The 21,699-nt window shown below is 30.5% G+C and overlaps 2 protein-coding genes across 2 annotated transcripts in view; one reads left to right on the top strand and one right to left on the bottom strand.

The window, feature by feature from the left end:
* LOC126768908 (sodium- and chloride-dependent glycine transporter 1-like) overlaps positions 1-6,775 on the top strand; it is a 40,284-nt gene extending 33,509 nt beyond the window's left edge. Inside the window, exons 9-12 of the mRNA XM_050487320.1 lie at positions 1,720-1,851; positions 4,167-4,301; positions 5,145-5,297; positions 6,511-6,775. Of these exons, the coding sequence (XP_050343277.1) occupies positions 1,720-1,851; positions 4,167-4,301; positions 5,145-5,297; positions 6,511-6,645 (555 nt within the window). The 3' untranslated portion in view covers positions 6,646-6,775. The remainder of the gene's footprint in view (positions 1-1,719; positions 1,852-4,166; positions 4,302-5,144; positions 5,298-6,510) is intronic.
* The window catches only part of LOC126768923 (set1/Ash2 histone methyltransferase complex subunit ASH2), a 437,703-nt gene that overhangs the window by 162,323 nt on the left and 253,681 nt on the right, over positions 1-21,699 (bottom strand). The window lies entirely within an intron of this gene.

The raw sequence follows: 21,699 nt of genomic DNA, 5'->3' as shown, positions 1-21,699 counted from the left end.
GTATTACAATTAAAGATTTAAACAAGGATCTGTAACAAAATGTAATAACGACCTTATTAATAAACTTAGTATACCGTGAAATGGCATCAAAACTTATGAGACACAAAACAAAAATAAATACAAAATAAATTGTTCTTAATGTTTTGATTTACAATTCCTAGACTTCGATTACAAGACGAATTTTCTGTATACTTCATGAGCAATCGCGTTCTCTAGTCGTGATTTATTATGTACCGCACACAATAAATACATAATCAAGTAAGTTATCTCCGTATTATCTGAGATTGCCAATCTAATTGTAATCATAATGGAATATTTATTAATGATGACATTATTTATTTTATATTACTTATTTTATATTTTAGTTTAGTTCACAAAATAATAACATGAAAAACTCTACACAATTGCGTTTTTGGCTTTAAAACCTCAATTATTAAGGCCACCATCATCGTATCACCCGTAAAATGTCTACTGCTGAACAAAGGTCTGCACTAGGACTGCCACGATGGCTTTAGCTACCCGCATTCAATGGCTTTCCACGAAACTTACAATATCATGAGCAACGTGCGCCCCCCTACCCACTAGAAGGACCCCCTTGAAGGAGGCCCACGCTGTCTTTCGGTTCGTGGTCACCATTGGACAACCATAGTAAGAATGATTATTAAGAACTCAAGAAATTATTAAATATAAATGAAAATATGTAAAAATATCCTATATCATAAAATTTTTATTTTTGGGATAAATCTCTTGCTACTTGTATTATTTTTTGTTGGAAAATCAAGCTACTGACGCTTGTGGAAATGGACTGTAAAAATAAATTGTTTTTAAGGATACAATATTAATTGAATTCTAAGCTTCGGTTGGTAAAGAATGTCGGCAGGTATAAAATCCGTCTTTTGTACCAATTTAAATAATTTCGTCAATAAACTTTTATAAATTATATAAATAAAATAACAATACATTATACATTGTAAATATTAAATATATCGTAGATAAAGCCTAATTGCGAAAAAAATATAGTAACAGTACAGTAACTGTAACAGCCTGTGAATGTCCCACTGCTGGGCTAAAGTCTCCTCTCCCTTTGAGGAGAAGGTTTGGAGCATATTCCACCACGCTGCTCCAATGCGGGTTGGTAGAATGCACATGTGGCAGAATTTCACCATTAAGCACGAGATGAATTATAAACACAAATTAAGCACATGAAAATTCAGTGGTGCTTGCCCGGGTTTGTACCCACGATCATCGGTTAAGATTCACGCGTTCTAACCACTAGGCCATCTCGGCTTTTTAAATATATTATTTTTAATTTTTTATTTAGATATTACAGATATATTTAATTAATAATTAGTCAGTATTATAGTTTACCATTAAAAATAAATATAATATAATGTAAAGTTAATAAAATCTTATATAATATTGCGCAAAAACAGCCCCATGTAAAAATATTGTGTCACTGATGAATTTAAACATAGTAACAATGTGTGTACGCATATTACAAACGAATATAAAAATAAACAAATTAAATTAATCCTTGTCTACCAATTTTCAAAACAGTTGTTTAAAGTTTTCATAAATATATGTTATATACATAAAATTGCTTTAACGTTAACTTTTTCAAATATGTTCTAATAAGGTCCTGACCGATATCGGTCACGGCGGCTAATCTTAAGAGAGTTGTAAGTAATTGTTGTAGTAAGTTGTATTGTAATATTTCAGGTGACCGCGGCCACGTGCTTCACGTGTTTCATCCTTGGTCTACCAATGTGCTTCAGTGGAGGTGTTTATTTATTCACCTTACTGGATTGGAATACCGCGGCATGGGCTATCTTACTTATTGGAATCGCTGAGGTAATGCACAAATTAATTGTATTTTATTTGAAAAAAAACTTCTTTTCTTACCGGTTCTCCTCGGTAGAATCTACATTCTAACAACATTATATTTAATTTTATACTTAAGTGCTCAGAGCTTAGCTGCTTTCATTCAGAAGTGCTTATAAGAGCCGTATTAAGCAAAGTAGGTATGTTTTAATATTACTATATCTCATTGTTAATTATATATTTTTATTTTTGTATACAGAAAAAAAAAATTTTGCAAAACAATAACATATAATGTGACTTATAAAATTATCGTCTTTCTTGTTTTGTATTATTCTTTGTGCTTACTGAGGCACAGGAAACAGGACTGCAACCTTTGCGAAGTCAAATTCAAGTTATTATTATGAATTTATTGCCTAAATAAGCCAGTATCTTTTATTTGCCCGACTCAACTTCGAACTCTGGACCCTGACTATCCACACGACCAAAAACGCTATCTCCATTAATTGCAGCGCAGATAAACTTGCAAAAACAAATTGCATCACATTCCCTAAAACTGGAAACCTGCAAATTAAATTATAAAGCTGGCCCGTTTAAATAATTTCGAGACAATCTCTTCGAGTTCAACTCGTAAAGAATTTTGCTCCGTCCGTTGCTCCCCAATCTTTTTAGACAGAATCCAATGAATATTAATTTATTCTTATCTGCCCGGTATCTCAGACTTCGGGGGACATGAGCAAGAGTGACGTCACAAATGCTATTGTTCAAGATGTACCAACATAACTGGGATGTATTCAAAATGTCTACCACCAATCTTTTATAATTAAAATTATACAATTTCATAAGGATATATTTGATTCGTGTGATCTTTAGACATTAATATTTCATGAGAGAATATTGCTTTCTTTTTAGACGAAATAAAATATTATTAAATATCATGATCATGTTGACAGATGTTCATTTCTCCGTTTTCAAGTAATAATTTCTTAATATTTATAGTCCTGAACACTTGATCAAAGATATATTTTTAATTTGTTTCTTATGCAATCAAATTTATATGTTTATTTTGTTTTAGTTAGAAGAAATGCTTAATATCTATTTCAGTATTTATTTATTTATTAAACATGGTAATATAAAATTAAAAAAGTCTGGTGAAATTAAAGAGTTTTAATAAAGAAAATTAAAAAACTCATATTGTTCAACTGAGTGCTCATCCAATTTGAGCGTCACTTTATGGACTTTTATCAGTTTCTTTGTTTAAGGAGAATCTGTGCGTTTCTAAAAATTTTTATTCATTTACATTTTCTGTAGTAGATGTAAGTGTAGATGAAAGTTTTATTTACTTATTTATGTCTATAGTCAAAATCAAAAGTCAATATATGCTTTATACAAGTACGCTATCACAAGCACTTGTGAATCGTCATTTTACAATTTTAATTTTAACATAAAGCGACCACCGTATCAGACTGAATATTCTTCCGAAAAGAACCGGCAAAAACGCAGTAGTTACTTTTTTTATCAATCAAAAAATTACATATATTAATCATATACAATTATATTTAAATATCCTCTATGAACATCAACGAATACTAACTCCGAGCTCTTCTACCATTTATACAATCTTGTACAGTATAATAATAATAATTATTATTATTGATTCAAACACACAAATATAAAACATAAGTTGACATATGGATTACAAACTGTTAAGTTTATGTTTTAAAACATAACATTAAAATGTTGGTTTTGCTTTAATTTATTCGAAGACTGGAACTCACTATCCTTTATTATTACTATTTGGATGACCTATGTTAAGGATAAGGATAATAATATGTCTTATTTATTAATATTTTTAACATGAGTTTTAAATTTAGTTTCGTAACAGCCTGTGAATGTCCCACTGCTGAACTAAAGGCGTCCTCTCCCTTTTGGAGGAGAAGGTTATTGGGGCTTATCCACCACGCTGCTCAAATGCGGGTTGGTGGAATACACATCAGGCAGAATTTCAGTGAAATGAGACACATGCAGGCTTCTTCACGATGTTTTTATTCACCGTAAAGCACGAGATGAATTATTATCACAAATTAAGCACATGAAAATTCAGTGGTGCTTGCCCGGGCTTAAATCCACGACTTTCGGTTAAGACTCAGGCGTTCTTACCAGTGGGCCAGCTCGGCTTTTTTAAATTTAGTTATATAAACAGAATACAATAGAAATAGGTACTTTAATCAAAGAAGTTTTTAGCAAATGATCTTTTGAAACACTTCAACCGTATCTTAAACAATATACAGAGTCAATATTATCTTACAAGGAACAAGCTTACTGGAACTTAGTTAACAACCTTACAGACCACAGCGGTGTCGTGGAGCTACGGCATTAACCGCGCTATGCGGGACTTGGCTTCCATGGATATGAAACTAAATAAAGTGCTGAGGTTTTACTGGAAGGCTGCCTGGACGTTTACCGTTCCTGTTGCGAGTTTTGTGAGTATTTTTTTTAAATTCAAACCTTTTATAGGCAATGATAGCAATTTGTACAGCCTCGTCTTGTTAAATATTGCGAATGAGTGTTGTATTCTGATAATGTGTTATTACAGATTATATAATTAATAAAAATATATTCTTTATTGCACCCCACAAACATATAATATAAAGAAATTGCTTACACTAAAAATACTGACTAAAAAAAGTGTTGTGTTGTACTACGGATGGACTTATATATAGCCATCTCTTCCAGACAACCAGACATTTTAATCGTGACAAAATATCACAAATGTATTCTAGTCGAAAATTTTATCAGATTCAACTTATGTTATGCAATATGGAAATACGTCACATTTTTCGGAACGATAAATATATCGGTCCCGCCTGATAAGAACCTCTTTGATTGTTCATCTCTTTCTTTTTAAAATATGGTAAAATTCATAACGTTCGTCAACTCGTATAAAAGATCGCAGTTATTATATCGTGCCGAGTTTAAAGAAAACCGTACAAAAATGTTGTGAAAATTAATATGATGCTGGTGGTTTTTACATTTAGGCTAATTAGTTTATAAGGGTCATTATAAAACTGCTCATGCATTAACGAGTGGAAAATATCTCTTATGCTTTTTATATGTTAACATATTTTATATTTGAAAAAATATTTTTAATAAAATTAAATATATTGTTCAATATTATATACAATAAATGTTAGTAGAATATTTAGTTAAATATACGTATACAACGAATAAATGTTTGAATTTAACGTTTTTTTTTTAAATTAATCTCATATTTCATTGCACATAATAAATATCTGAAAAAAACTGTATGAAATTTTGTTTTACAGGGTGTTTTAGTTTTCGTTTTCTCGGATTGGTCACCGCCTTCATACGAGGATTATGTATTTCCACTATTCGCTGATCTACTCGGATGGGCTGTTGGTTTTTCTACGTTGATTTTATTCCCTGTTGGAATATGTTGGGCTCTATATAAAGGATATGTAAGTATTAGGATAAATTTAAGTTAAATCCGGCTCGAAGGACCATTCCGTAATATTAATGGTTTTTTTTATATTCATTTATAATAAATAGGTGGACTGGCAAATGAGCCACCTCATAGTTAGTGGTTACTATCCATAAATATTAACTGTAAGAAAAATTAATCATTCTTTACACGTACAAGGCACCACTAACCTTAGAGAGTAAGAAGTTATGTTCCTTGTGCTTGTAAATACACAGGCTCACTCATTCTTCGAACTAGTACACAATAATAGTATTGCTGTTTTCTAGTAGAATAGACGCTGACACAAATCTCCACCACCAAGTTGGAATGAATAAATTAATATTTATGCGCCCTGTTACTTAAATATTTATACAGGTCATACGTATAATACGATTTTTAAGATAAGACAACCTAAATGAATAAAGATATATCAGAATACTTGAATCTATTTATGTATGAGAGCCATCTTGTTATATCGCAGACTTGTGCCAAAATAAAACAAGAGTCACAAAGGTTTCAGTTTTTAAATGTACTAAGCTGTGACGCATTTCAAACAAAACATAATCGTTCGATTATTACGTATAGAATGTATTTTTTTATAAATAAGGAAATTTTCATGTAATATTATTAATGAACACTATAAAAATAAAAATTATTTAATTAAATAATGCAATATTTTGCATTTATATTATTACTTAGGTTATTTTAATATGAGCAAAACATTTTATCCTATATTTATTTATGATATATTAAAGAAAATCATATTGATTTCAAATGATTCTTTATAAGTATTAGTTAAATCTAAAAATAATTCAGATATATAAAATATATATCCGACATGAGATAAATAAACAGTACCACCAGTTATTGCTGGTAAGTCACAGTGCAAGCCTTCCTAGATACCACTTACTTATCTATTATCCTACCGTCAAACATGCTTAGGTTTTTATTACTGTAATCTGGTTTGAAAAGTGGGTTAGCCAGTGTGATTACATTACTCACTGTTGTTTGTAATGTTTAATATTACGTAAAGACAAACAAACGCTACAACAAATAACAAATTATACAGGGATGTTTTGATTAGTCAAGTATGTATATTATAAAAAAAGTAACAAATTTAAAAAAAAATACGAAAAATGTGCAAGTGCATATGTGTATATGATTTATATTCGAAATTTAAACCTACTTTTATTTTATTTTTAATTTTGCAGAGGGGCAAAGACCTGTTCAAACCGACACCACTATGGAAGCCAGCTGTCAAAACCATTGAACCTTCAGATTCCTTTTCCAACATGGTTGATGATCCAGAGCGCGCGGGACACGATAATATTGCATATATGTCGTAAAAAAAATTATATAATATAAATATTAACCCTTATTTCATAGAAAATAAATTTTGAAATAAATGTTTAAAATTAAATTATAACATCTTAAATTAGAAAAAGCAATACCAGTAACGTTGTCCCCATTAAATTTGAGGCATAGAGTATCGTTTTACTTTTTATTTTTATATAATTAAACATTTTCCTCAAATATAGTAAATTTTATTATCATTCATTCCCATAGCATATGCTATATAGCTAGCATCTAAGTAATTAGATATAACCACGTAATACACACTTATTTATAAAAGGCATGCCAAATATACATAAAGCCAATAATATATTTATTATACAATATTTATAATTACATAAATAAATTGTATTAAAATCATTTATATTATATCAATTTTTAAACTTCCCATCCAAATTTCGAACGGGAAAAATTATACACAATCACGAGATCTCATCTTAAACAAAACACTAAATGTTTTTTTTAAAAACAATACAAAGAATAAAAGATGAAAGATAATATTTAAACTGAAAAGAACTTATTGAATGGTCCTTGTGAGGACATTGAAAATTATTGTGTGCATGAGAAGGCGAGTACGGAACAGTAGGTGTTGCGCTTAGCAATTTTTCTGTAATCAGTTAATTAATAGTGTATATATTCATATATTTTAAAGCTTAACGAAACGTAATCCATTTAAGAAAAATCTTAAAAAAAAGATACTTCAATTAAAAAATAAAAACTCTTGATCTTTTATCTATTTTAATTTGTTTGTGACAATATTCAAAGGACCATTCAAGCTATGATGTGTATTGTAATCACGCTAAAATATCTTATCAAAATCAGCGTCTTTAACTGAATGTCGCAAGAGATTTAAAACCACAAAGTTTCCTTAGATATCAGCAGGCTAATCCCTTTTAAATTGAACTAAATTAATGTGAGCGTTATCGCTAAATTCTTATAACGTCTTTCTTCGAGTCCTTCTCATCTAAATTTTATTATCTCTCATCCATTTTGAGGGAAACTTTAATAACGAGATGTATGAAGATAAGGTTTGGGCTTGCCAATCATTTTAATTAGATTTTTAAAGATTTCGTATTAAAGAATGATTACAAATATAAATAAAACAATTGTTCTCATCGATTATATTATTAAAAACTGATTACTGAGTTTTTATATTCAAAAAAATCGAATAAAATAATTTTCATTCATTCGTACTTTAGAAATTCAATTGTTTATTAAATAATATGAACAGTTTCTTAAAGTTAAAGAACTATAACGCCTCAGTATTCGTATAAGTTCGAAACAGTTTCAAAAGTTTCAGCTTTACAATACACTGAACTTCGAAACTGCACTTCAAAAAGCTTAATGATATTTATGATTGTATGTTTTCATTATTAAAACCTTAAAAATTAATTAAAACTTTATATAATTAGTAAAAAAAAGGTACGCATACACTTAATAGTTCTAGATTAATGATTAAACTTTTAATTAATTATATAGTTATTTTAATTATTTACTTCTAACTTTTATATTCCTTAGTAAGATTAATTATTTGTTGTTGAAGTAATTTCAAGCAGCTATTTATGAAAGGTCTGTTTATATTCAACATATTATATAGGTACTCACCTATATTATTATTGTGCTTATTTGAATGAATATACTAAAAACCCAATTGAAAATTATGATAATTTCATATTAAAAATATTATATAAAAACAACTTTCTGAATCTCGAATTTTCAGAAAATGAGTTTTTCCCGTTTTTTTTCTTTAAATCTACAATCAAAACCATAAAAACGTCTCATTCGTATACTATGATTTGTATAATTTATGATTTGTTTTTTGATCGACCCCCATGATAATAACGTTCTATGTTTAAGCGAATGTAAAATTACTGATAACGGAAAGAGAGTAAACATCCAGACGTTAATCTATATATATGTAATGTTCATTAGTAAAACCGAAAAGGGGCATTGAGTTTTTTACTATTATGTTTTCTTTCTTTCTACGAAACAAGTTGATTAGATTAGATTAGATACATCTTGAAGACATAAACCAAAATACGGATCAAATACGAACTAAAAATGCAATATACTAATTCTTGTGTCTTATTATGTATTGTATGAGTTTATCTGTCCTACTTTCACGGCTTAATGCTTTACCCGCACGCCGTGACATTTGCACGCGAATAGCTTAAGAGACGTGCAAGCACTTATCACCCCACGATGAATAATATTCTTATGGAGCAATGAACAAAAGCAAATATTATTAGACACCTGAAATAAATTTTAAAACAATAAATATAAAAAACAAGATAATTAAAAATAATTCCATCCACTAAAACCCAAGAGCTCAGTAAATAGGACAAGTAGATTAGTAAAGGTTCGATCCGGGCAAGCAATTCTGAATTTTCATGCACTTTATTTACAATAAGTCATATCATGCTCAGCGGTTAAATAAAACACAATAAGTAAGTATGTCGGACGTAATTTTGCCACATGTGTGAATGGTGGTAGAATAAAAGGAGAGAAAGGTTTCATACATGCGCACACGCAAGTGTGCAGGGTTGCGGTGCGGAAACGAGACAACGAATAATCAAGACTGATATATCAGAGCCAAACATCTATTTATTTTGGATCACCAACGTGACATACAGTAACAATAACAAATTAAAAGTTTACAAGCTAATAGGTCTAAGGGTAAAAGTTATCATACTTTTAGGTAACCACGATATGCAAAAATGACACTAAACATCTTAAATAATAATGAAAGTAAAGATAAATAAAAAATTAAAAAATTAACACAATTTGGAAGTACAAAATGAAATATAAATGGTATTAATATTACGATACTACTAGAAAGTAAATAATAACAAAATAAAGACAAATGTTTATTGTTTTACTTGGATTTGTACTTGGATGAGTTGGTCCTTCGAGTCAGATCGACTTGGCCAAGCCATTTTTCCTCAGTCGTAAACGTCACGAACTTTTAATTTACATCTCTGTCTCACTCAATATTAATAAAGTTCGACACAATCAAACTTTCATTAGGCAAAAAGCAACAAACATTCAAACACATTTAACATTAAACATAGATATGTAACACGAAGACAAACTCGATACAGAATTGTACATTCGAATAAACATTCACTTAATGTAAATACCACAACAAGCTTAGTGCTATTTACTTATCCGTAACTTAGACGCGCAAATATTGAAGTGTGTCTCAAAACAGATCTGCCTAAATGTATTGAGGAATACACGGTAGAACGGATATGTACGAGTACGTTTGATTGCATTCAATTGTATATGTAAATATATATGTATACATACATTAAAATTTTAGTAATTTAAAATAATTGTAAAATATATTACCGGTTTTTAATGAAAATTCTACAAAGTACCGATGTAATTTAATTAATTGAATTATTATTATTTTTTGACAGTCTGACAAATGGTTCACTTTATGGTAAGTGGTCACCACTGCCCATAGACATTGGCAATGTAAGGAATATTAACTGTCCCTTACAAGATCAATGCGAAACGAACATTGGGAACTAGTAATGTTATTTCCCTTGTGCCTATAGTACTTACTCAGTCACCCTCCAGACCGGAACACAACAATACTAAGTATAGCAGTTTGGCGGTAGGATATCTGGTGAAGCGAAGGTTCCTACGCAGGCAGGCTTCTACAAAGAACTAACACCAAGTAAATATCACTTCGTATCTCACTCGTGAATGTCAAAAAAATATTTTCATAAATATTATAATAAAATGTCGTAATATGACTTTTTGAAATTTTACAATTCTTATTCTGGGGTATTTTAGTAATGCGATTGCTATCGAGCTTATTCTTACAGGATAGCGATCATTAAAATTTCTTTATTTACTTTATTATGATAAATCAAAATAAATATATATTTAAGACATTTTAATAAACAGTCACATAATCTGGCTGTTTGTTAAGCGTCCAAAACGATAATTTAGTCTTTCAATAATTGTAGCATAACAATAACAATCAACAAAAACATTCATTTCAAAACAAATATAGTTGACGAGCTGTTTACTTTACAAACTGTAATTTTAAAACAAAACGTTGACAAATTTAACAGACTTCTCTATGTTAAATTTAATATTTATTCAACTCAAACATAATATTTAATATATATTTGTCATTTTGTTATTATATATTAGATATCATTTTTACTTTTTATCTAATTTAAGAAGCGAATAAGTCGTCGTGATCAGTGGCTATGGAAACCAGACAACTGATATACTACATGTACTATTTTTTCTTTGGTAATACATATATAGATAATTAGACACAGACTCAGGACAAACAGACATGTTCATGCACACAAATGTCTGTCCTGGGTGGGAATCGATCCCACAACCTTCGGCGTGAAAGGCAAGTATCTACCAACTATGCCAACCGGTTCGTCAACATAATGCTGCTTCGGAGTAAAAATTAGTTGGTGGTATGTAAAGTTATCGCCACTACTCTACTCAACATTCACTACCGTGGTTACCCCAATTGAACCACACACACACAAACAAGCAATGAAGTTTATAATACACAACACACATACAAGGGAGTAAGAAGCGGCGGTCGAGAAGTGCATAAGCATCACGCTGTACCGTCGCGTCAGTTTCACCTAAGGCGCATGAACTGATATTTTACATTAAAAATTTGAGAACTTTTTATTGTCCTGGTATTTTAACTCATGATCTGCAGCACTAAAAAGCGACTTAAATAATGAGGCATTTGTTGAATATTATTATAACGAGATAATCAATCTATATTTATTGTAATTGTTAATAAAACAAATCACATAAAATTAAAATTAATCTTTTGATATTGAATTAATTGTCATAGAGATTGTAGAAGCCATTTAAGTTTACGATTTCCTTTCAAACAAAATTTTCCTAATTGATGGTTGAAATTAGACTGTTCGAGGATTTGTCTATATTTAATTATATCAAACGCTTTCATCTTCTAAATAGAGATTAAATTGTAACAAATTGTTTTCCAAGGTTTCATCTTAAAATTATGAGCTCGACTTTTAGTGTGTTTCATTAAACATAAAAAAAAATACAGAAATCGTATCAAATATGTCAAACGTTTCATTAGCGTAAAAACTTTTTAAATTATAAATATGATATAGTTTATAAAGTAAAAGGAAATATTATTTAAACTATAAATTATAATAATTACCATATTATGAAAGTATAGTTCAAAAAAGGCACATAGCAAAGGAATCCCGTACAGATTATCGTGACATAAGACTTATTGTATATTATAATAATATAATTGCGATACAGTTGCTATGTTTACGACATTTGTTTATCTATTTTCGTTTTTAATTTCACATTTATTCTGACAATTTTTCCGAACAAATGTATTACATTACATATTATTCAGAATCCAGAGGCCAATTGTCTTATAAAGACAAAAAAAAGTGTATTTTAAATTTATATAAATCAATCTTGTGTTGTCAATTTAAAGGAATGAATCGAAATATTATTTATGCAAATAAATTTCGAAAAGAAATTCTGAAAAGTTAAATATCAGAAAGGTACACAATAGTTAACTAAGTTAAATTTAATTTCTTAATATTTAAAGTCAATAAAAATTAACACCTTGCCCAATTAAGGATGAAAATAATGATTTCAATTTGATTTGTCATTTGGAAATTTATAGACTATATTATTTAATTATATATGCACATATATATTATTATTATTAAAAATAGATTTTTATTGACCCCGTAAAAAGTAGTTAGAACACATCATGTGTTCTAACTACTACACAATATGCAGGTACGTTGAATATGTTTTATGATATGTAATCATATAAAAATTATACATATGAAAATAATAAAAGCAAAAAAATATTCACTATTATTGAATTACTTTACGTAGAAGCTGTAACAATTGTTTTAAATTTACATGAAATACTCGACATAACTTTGTCAAGTATTTCAAATTCAGTTCAATTAAGCGAATTAAGTGCTTTTTAATTTCAGATTCGTTATCCTAATAAACTCCTCATTCGTTTTACGCTTTGCGTTACAATTTGAATGTAACTTATTAATTTTCGAGACTAATAATTTCAAAAATAATCGATCAGCCGTAATCGATGCGGCTATAGAACTCGTCAAAAATGTGTTGGAATAATTTAGATAGAATTTTAGGAGAAAAATTAATCTATAATAAATATCAGAGACAAGTTTCACACTAAACGATTGAAGGAATGAAAAGTAATAAAAACAAATATAATCATGCCGTTTGACGTCACGGCATACGAACTGAACCGGCACCTTACAAGGTGCGCCAATAGAAATAGTCTTACGTAAAAAAACAATGCACATTGTTTTTTTTTATTATAATCCTTAACTTCGATCAGCCGTTTGCCTGAAAAAAGATCGAAAAGTTAAACCTCTCTCGGAAACGTCATCGACTTTTTTGAAGCCCTCGTTTGTGAACGAGTGGACAATGTTGAAACAAGGCTGGTTTGGCATTGTTAGTTCTGTACAGGACGCGCCTATAAACCTATTTTTTACATCCGATTGTTACGCTGTATGCCTTCTCTATTTAAAGTCTAGTCGCGAAAAATATAAAAGAAATAACGACGCGTATTTGATATTTGATTTCGTAGTATGTTCAGATGACGCTAACTGTCAACTCAACAGTCAGTTCTGTTACTTCATTTGTAGTTTTTGTGCTGATGTTGTTTATTATGTTCCCCTGGTGATAAGGCCACGGTATTATAGTGCACAAGTGTGTGTGTGCGCAAATACAGATGCGATCTCTATTCCCTCACGACGAACGGATTTCCAGACTCCGGCTGCTACTGAGATTCTTCTATAGAAAAACCTAATTCATTGGCCTGACCTGAGGTTTGTTCTGTTATATTGAAGCGATTGAATCAAACTTCTACTCTTGCGAGAAAAGTGTTGTTTCAAAACGCTTTTATACTTACAAATTAATTAACTCTCGTTTACAAACATTTTTTAATACTGTTACAAAGTCAAACGATAAAATAAATATATTCTTTATGTAAGCCGCATAGATATAAATGATGAAACTATTTAGACGAACAACAACTTCCAGATAAGCTTGAAAGTAAGTCAATATCAATTAAAATGTAGTCCGTAATATATACAAAAAATTATCCCGTATTTATCAATTATAATTAATTAATTTAAGTGTTTAACAAAAATATATAACTTGTATATAAGCAATAAATACCATGATTACTATGAAAATTGGCAGATATGTTGTTTTATAAAAGAGAGGGGATTTAATACTCACGAAAAGGAATTTCCAGTATTAAAATACTCATTACCTTTCGGTTGACATTCCATCTGGGTAAAAACTTTATAGTTATTCTATCAAACCACATCATAATAATAACAATAAGGTCCTCCAGACCGATTTCGGCCTCAGCGGCTAATCTTAAGAGAGATTAGCCAACTACGACCGAAAAGAGTTCAGGCGCAGGACCAACGGCTTCACGTGCTTTCCAAGGCACGGGATTGTACACACTTCCAACTTCCAAACTCCGGGCTGCTGCTGAGAATTTTCTGACAGGAAAACCCAATAACCTTTTTTTTATTGGCCAGACCTGCGAAATGAACCCAGAACCTCCGGGTCTGCGGCCTTACATCAAGCCACTAGACCAACGAGGCAGTCAATCAGATTTGTTGAAGCGTAGTCAGTTCAATATAGTAAACTCACACTGTGTCCTGTTTTGATGAGTGAGTGAGTAAGCTGTTTGCAAAAAGAACGATAAATTTAAATAAGGAACATTTTAATTTAGTTCTATAACAAAATGTAGTGGTAACTATTTACGATCAGGGAAAGATTTCTCGCCTGGTCATATTTGCATTCTATTTTAAAATAAAGAAAATAAAACGTATCACAAGTAATAATACCTATATTTAACGACGTAGGTAAATATAATCTTGATAACTTTTAAACGTAGCTTAGTATTACAAGTTAGCGACCGAAGTGACCTACATTTTCAACTCGTCTCGTTTTCTAAGTTAATTAAATAAAACATGAACCTTATCGATTCATAGTTCCCTAAGGCTTTACTGTCTAGTTTCATAGTGGCAAGAATAAAACTAATCGAATTATTCACACACCTAGCCTTATCGATTTATAATAATGAAAATAAAAATATTATTATATTATTTTATTGTATCAAATATTTTTTTAAGAGATTACCACGAAGAAATCAAGTAAAAAAAAAATAAGGACAGTTAATGTGTAAATGTTGAGGATAAAGTTTAGAGCATGCAATGTGGATTTATAAATACACATGATGTAGGTTTTCCCACGGTGGTATTTTCATTGTGAGATGAATTCTCTGTATTGCTTGCCTGGGTTTGAACCGATTATGTTCGGATAAGATTCGTGTATTCTAGCCACAAGACTATCTTGACACTAAATCCATAATAATCTAAAGTTATATTAAGAGAATCGATATTATATAATCTGTAATTGTGCCGTTCAATAAAATGTATTTAATAAACATTATATAACGACTACTATTACTACTAGAACAAATAGAGAGCTTTAATGTAAATTAAATTTGTACGTAACAAACCCTTGTTCATCGACTTAATTAATTATTTGTTTAATATTGTGATGGGCGTCAAATTATCTTGCCGAACTTAATAATTTGGTTCTTTTTTTATAGAATATGAAGGCGGACGAGCATATGGGCCACCTGATGGTAAGTGGTCACCAACGCCCTTAGTCATTTGCATTGTAAGAAATGTCAACCATCGCTTACATAGCCAATGCGCCACCAACCTTGGGAACTAAGATTTTATGTCCCTTGTGCCTGTAATTACACTGACTCACTCACCTTTCAAACCGGAACACAACAATATCAAGTACTTCTGTTTTGCGGTAGAATATCAGATGAGTGGGTGGTACCTACCCAGACGAGCTTGCACAAAGCCCTACCACCAGTTCTGACTCTGTATGATTCGAAAAAAGTTATTCAAATCCTGGAATTCTTGCGTCCTACTTGCTATCTCTTTATAAAGAAGTTAGTAACAATAAAAACTTATTTTATAGTCAAAATGTAAACAAAAATGTAATTTATTACATCAATATTACTTAATTTTATTTTAATAATAACAATTCTTTGCTTTGTCCTATTTTATTATGATTTTTCATTTTGTTATTTATGTTTTAGTATTATATGTTTACTTATTATTAATTATGTAATTTAATCATTTTTAATAAATAAATAGATAAACTAAATAAATAAACCTTAGAGAATAGCGTAGCATGCTAATATTTCTCAGACGCAGTTGCCAGACTTATATTTTATACGTGAGAGTAACACTATATGTCTGCCCCCTCATCATGACCTTAATTTAATTTGACATAGAGTAGCCTCGAAACTGAATTTTGATACGGATAGTATCTCGGTAAACTAGTTATAAGATAATTGATGGACAAACATATTTTGATATTAAATAAAAGGAACGAAACCCAAACATACGTTAATGCTAGGTGATCACATACATTTGATTTACTGTCGACTAATAAGTTAGAAGCCGTAGAGCTTTAAACTTTCGTTTAAATTTAATTTTACTATCTAGTACTTGGTCACGTTAAAACGTCAAAAAAACTAAAAACTCTAAATTATACTAAATTTCTGGAACATTCTGGAGTTCCGAGAAAGTATCACTGGCAATGAAGCAACTTTGCATTGTTTTGTTTGTTTTTATGTTTTTAAGAAACATAAACATCATAAAAACAAAAATTCTATTTAAAACTCATTTTTGTAAACAAACTACGTTCCAATTTAACGCACTTAATACATTCTTGAAAATATCACTTCCTCACATAGTTCTATAGGAGCCGGCACATCTAAAATCTATTCAATCCAAACCTACTGAATTTGATATCAAGCAGCTTTACGTGCTTTTAGGGGAAAGCAAATATAGCAGATTTTTTTAACTCCAAGTTACTAAGGATCCTTTGATATTATTTTTGACGAGATGTTCTGTGAAAAAATAGAAATTGACTGCCGTTGTAAAAAAAAGTAAAGAAAAGTAATGAATAATTTTTTTTTTATATATAGAATAGGAAGGCGGACGAGCATATGGGCCACCTGATGGTAAGTGGTCACCAAACGTCCTTAGACAATGGCATTGTAAGAAATGTCAACCATCGCTTACATAGCCAATGCACCACCAACCTTGGGAACTAAGATGTTATATCCCTTGTGCCTGTAATTACACTGGCTCACTCACCCTTCAAACCGGAACACAACAATAACAAGTACTGCTGTTTTGCGGTAGAATATCTGATGAGTGGGTAGTACCTACCCAGACGAGTAATATGGAGTAAGATAAATAAAAACATAAAGTTTTATTTGTAAAATAAATATATTTTACATATAAAATATTACAAGGTTACATATGAAATTAGCGTTTTGTCGTACTGACCACTTTGATCTGAAATATCTCCTCTTTGGTTAAGAATTCCAAATTCAAATTTATAAATTCAATTAGGTGCTCCATTTGAGTTTTGAAAACAGTCATTCATTTGTTTTTTCCTCATTATTTTATTCTTTGGCGTCGATTATTACCGCACAATGGAAAACATGAAATATCGGTATATTTACGAGTACGAGTTCTACCGTGGCGCCAGTGCTGCAGAAACAGCTCGAAGGATTAATGATGTGTACGGCGCTGGTGTCACAAAAGAAAGCACGGTACGTTTTTGATTTCAACGTTTTCGTTCTGGAAATTTCGCCCTTCAGAACCAATCCCGTGGACGAACGGAGATCAAAGTGGAAAATGAAGAATTAAAGGCTATTGTGAAAGCGGATCCATCACAAAGCTCTTCAGAGATAGCTGCAGGCTTCGGGGTAAGTGATAAAACTGTATTAATCTACTTAAACAAATCGGGAAAGTATAAAAACTTGAACGATGGGTATCTCATGAATTGACTGAATCGAACTTGCAAACACGCGTCGACTGCTGTGTTACTTTGCTCAACCGACACAATAATGAAGGGATTTTAAATAGTTACTTGTGATGAAAAGTGGATACTGTACGATAATCGGAAGCGCTCGTCGCAATGGCTGAGCCTGGAGACCCAGCCAAATCTGTCCTAAACGAAAATTGACTCAGAAAAAGTTACTTGTGAGTTTTTGGTGGACTAGTGCCGGTGTCATTCACTACAGCTTTCTAAAATTTGGCCACACGATTACGGCAGATATCTGTAGTCAGCAACTGCAAACCATGAAGGAAGAACTAGCTGCTAAACAACAGAGATAAGTCAATCGCTCTAGGACACTGCTGCTTCACAACAACGCAAGACCAATTGGAATGACTGTGACATCCACCGTACTCCTCGGATCTTGCTCCAACAGATTACCATTTTTTCCGGAATTTGGACAATATCTTACAGGCAAAAAAATTCAACTCCGTTATGGCAGTCCAAACCGCTTTCAAAGAGTTTATTGATTCTCGCCCCCATGGTTTTTTTAGTAAAGTGATCAATATACTACCTATAAGATGGCAAAAGTGCATAGATAACAACGGTGCATACTTTGATTAATTAAAAATATTTTACAAAAAAAAATAGACTTTATATTCGTCCCGTACAAAACGCCAATTTCATATGTAAGGACCTAATATTATAATCTTATAGTAACGTAGTATATAGAACACACGCCTTTCATATATAAGAGCCTTTCACGCAGCAGTGACGGAGAGAGAGCAGGATGACAAAAGAGAGCATCACTACATACAGTATACGCCCAAGATTCACAATATCACATCGCCAATAAATAATCATACATCATCCGAGCCTTTAGACCAATGAGGTTATTAAAATAAATGATTCAGGTTTAATTCCTTAGGAATGAAAAAAATCAACGAAATGATATAACTTCATATTTAATAATCACACAAAGTGAAGGCAGTGCTGAAAGGTTTCGTTAGTTAAATACGAGTAGAAGCGTGTACTTTAGAGCTGAGAATTAATGACAGGACAGCTTAACAACTGCGATTTATAACAAGTTAGCTGTAAAAGTAAATGAAAAATTTAATTGCCCATAAATTTTAACGCTAATGAAGGTACTGATATTATTAGTATTATTTTTAATCCTTAAAAGACGTAAGATTATTTTAAATAAAATAATATGACGTAAGAGTTACTCTAAATAAATTCAGCTCTATCTATGTTGAGTTCAATTTAATATATGTATTTTGCTTTTGATATCTGATTATGTTGTACGAATAAAAGAAAATGGTAATCATATATTTTAAATAAATTGTATTTGATTATGATAATAATGACACCTTATAGAGCCTGAAGCCAAACATACAATACTAAAAAAATATACTTATTGAGAGTGACTTTAAAATATAATCTTTTTCAAAAAATTATATATCAAACTTCATTATTTTAAAACTAATGTTTACGTCTATGAAAAACTCGATATAGAATTATATCAAAGTAAAAAGACATGAAAATATATTTTTTTTTAATTTTTAAAATATAAAAGTCATGTGTTGATAAAACTATAATAACAAACTAGCGTTAGGTAAACGGTTCAAAATCATTACAAACATTAAAAAAAATATCCTTAAATAATTACTCCGTTCTTTTGTTTTTTCTTTTTAAATATTTTCTTTAAACAATACTGATATTTAAAAAATCTTTTCATCTTTTATAATATATCAATTCATTTTTTGCAAGATTAATCAGAGCAATGCCACTAGAATGCAAATAATCTCGATTAAAAATGAAAAACTAAAATAATAAAACTCAACACGACATCTCCGTTCCATTTTGCAAGGTTGGAGTTTTCAACTTTTTCCAATTAAATTAAGTTAAAATTGTCATAATTGAATAGAATAAAAAAATATGAGACCAGAGGAACTTAAAGTCGAACGAAAGTAAGTTAAATTAGCCCAGAAGCCAGGGGGTTATCTCTCAACCCGAGCTATAAATGAACTAGGATGTAAAAAAGGTGACGGTTTCGTTTAGTTCCTGAAGCAAATTCCTAACTAGATTCTTATCTAGTTTGAGTTTTAATCGTACCTAAAGTTAAAAGTTAATAATTCCTAAATAATGAAACCTACATAATACTTCATTTAGGCTTTACAAGCAATTTAATTATTAATTTTTATAATCTCTACAAAATCACTGTTTCAAAATATTTGGAACTGATTCAAATTGCCTTAAAAGCAACATATTAGGTTTAGTAAGCAAATTCATAAAAAATAAAAGTCTTCTTATACAATTTTCATTACATTCTTTTTATTTTTGTAGTTTATTTTAAGACAAATATCGTCTGCTTTTATTTATTTTAGTCCATTGTTATAAAATATACATTATTGTCTTTTTAAATTTATTATATAATATATTCAATAAGCATAAATATATTAAATAAACAAATGTGATTGGAAGTGAGATTGTATTTAAAAAATTAACGGTCAATTAACAATGCATTTTAATATTGTGCGTAAATAACTACTCCTAGGTTATAATATTTTCACAATTCAGGGTTTGCGGCATATGGCCACTAGACCAACGAGGCAGTCAACGCAGATAATAAATATATAATGAACAAATTTTTTTATTACATCAAATGATAGCCCCCTAACTTAATTAAACAAAAAGACAAAGACCACATTTTTCTACTGCTTATCAACCGATTTTTATTTTGTTTGGTAACTTTTGACGAGCTTTAGTATTTTCAATAAAAAAAAATATGAAAATCAAATTTGGAACACCAAGGACCGTAATCTATGAAACATAGTAGTGTAACTGTAGTTATATCCGAGTATGAATAAACCATTCTACTGTAAAAAAAATAATGTGGTGTATAAATTATAACGCCATTTTACGGCATGGAAGCCACATTAAAAATATTTCCTCTCACTATTTCTGTCCCTCGTTCAGAATATCCGAACAGAATAATTTTAATGAAACTTAATACAATTTATGAATATATCAATATATATGAAACTTTTATTAAAATGTCAAAGTTTTTATAGCGACTATATATATTATATAGCCACTATATATACATACCCATATAATATGTAGCCTGAGTTTATATTGCGTACTTTCTTCAGAGGAATCCCAATGTTGTTAAGTATGTCAAATAATGTGAGCCAATCGTATACATCATTAAATTTTATATCGCTCGTTTGAAGTATATCAGCAACTTGAACGTCATATAATTTCGTCATTGGTTTAGTGGCTGCAAATCTCGAAATGTTCAAATTCTGAGTTGAGCGAGTATATCTTGTTTTGGGTTTTCAGAAATTGGAAGTAGCAAAGTTTAGAAGTTGGTAGAGTTAACTGGAAAAGTATGAAAAGCCGTTGGGTTCTGCGCTGAACTCGTTGGTCATATCGGATTATGAGACTGTGGGAAAAGAGAATGCATCTGTTTCAATAGTCGCCTTTGTTGCATAGTCTTTTTTTTATATAGACTAGGAAGGTGGACAAGCATGTGGGCCACCTGATGGTAAGTGGTCACCAAACGCCCTTAGACATTGGCATTGTAAGAAATGTCAACCATCGCTTACATATCCAATGCGCCACCAACCTTGGGAACTAAGATTTTATGTCCCTTGTGCCTGTAATTACACTGGCTCACTCACCCTTCAAACCGGATAGTCTCCATTGATAATGCTCGCCGTTGCCGAGAGCGGTCAAGAGAATATCACCAATAGGACAATTGCAATACTTAACAATAATAAAACTGAGATGACTTTAAAAATAGATATTCTAAATTCAAATTCTGATAATATATACTTCTAACTCCATGTACAAAAGATTACTGAGCTCAACCGTTGGAACTTTAATTAAACATACAACTAGACAAAACTAATGTCGGTTTTAATCTAGTAATTGTTTCAATGTAAGAAATCCTTGATACCTGATAAAGAAAACCGATTAAGCAGACCTCTTCAAAACGGATTTTCTTATGAACACACGGATCATTGTAAATTGGATGACTACGTATTCTTTTGTTTGCATTTCCTTCTGTTATATCATTTTAATTTCAACAA

Source organism: Nymphalis io, chromosome 6, assembly GCF_905147045.1.
Source record: "Nymphalis io chromosome 6, ilAglIoxx1.1, whole genome shotgun sequence".
In the NCBI taxonomy this organism is placed as follows: Eukaryota; Metazoa; Arthropoda; class Insecta; order Lepidoptera; family Nymphalidae; genus Nymphalis; species Nymphalis io.
This window is presented reverse-complemented; position numbering and strand designations above follow the sequence as displayed.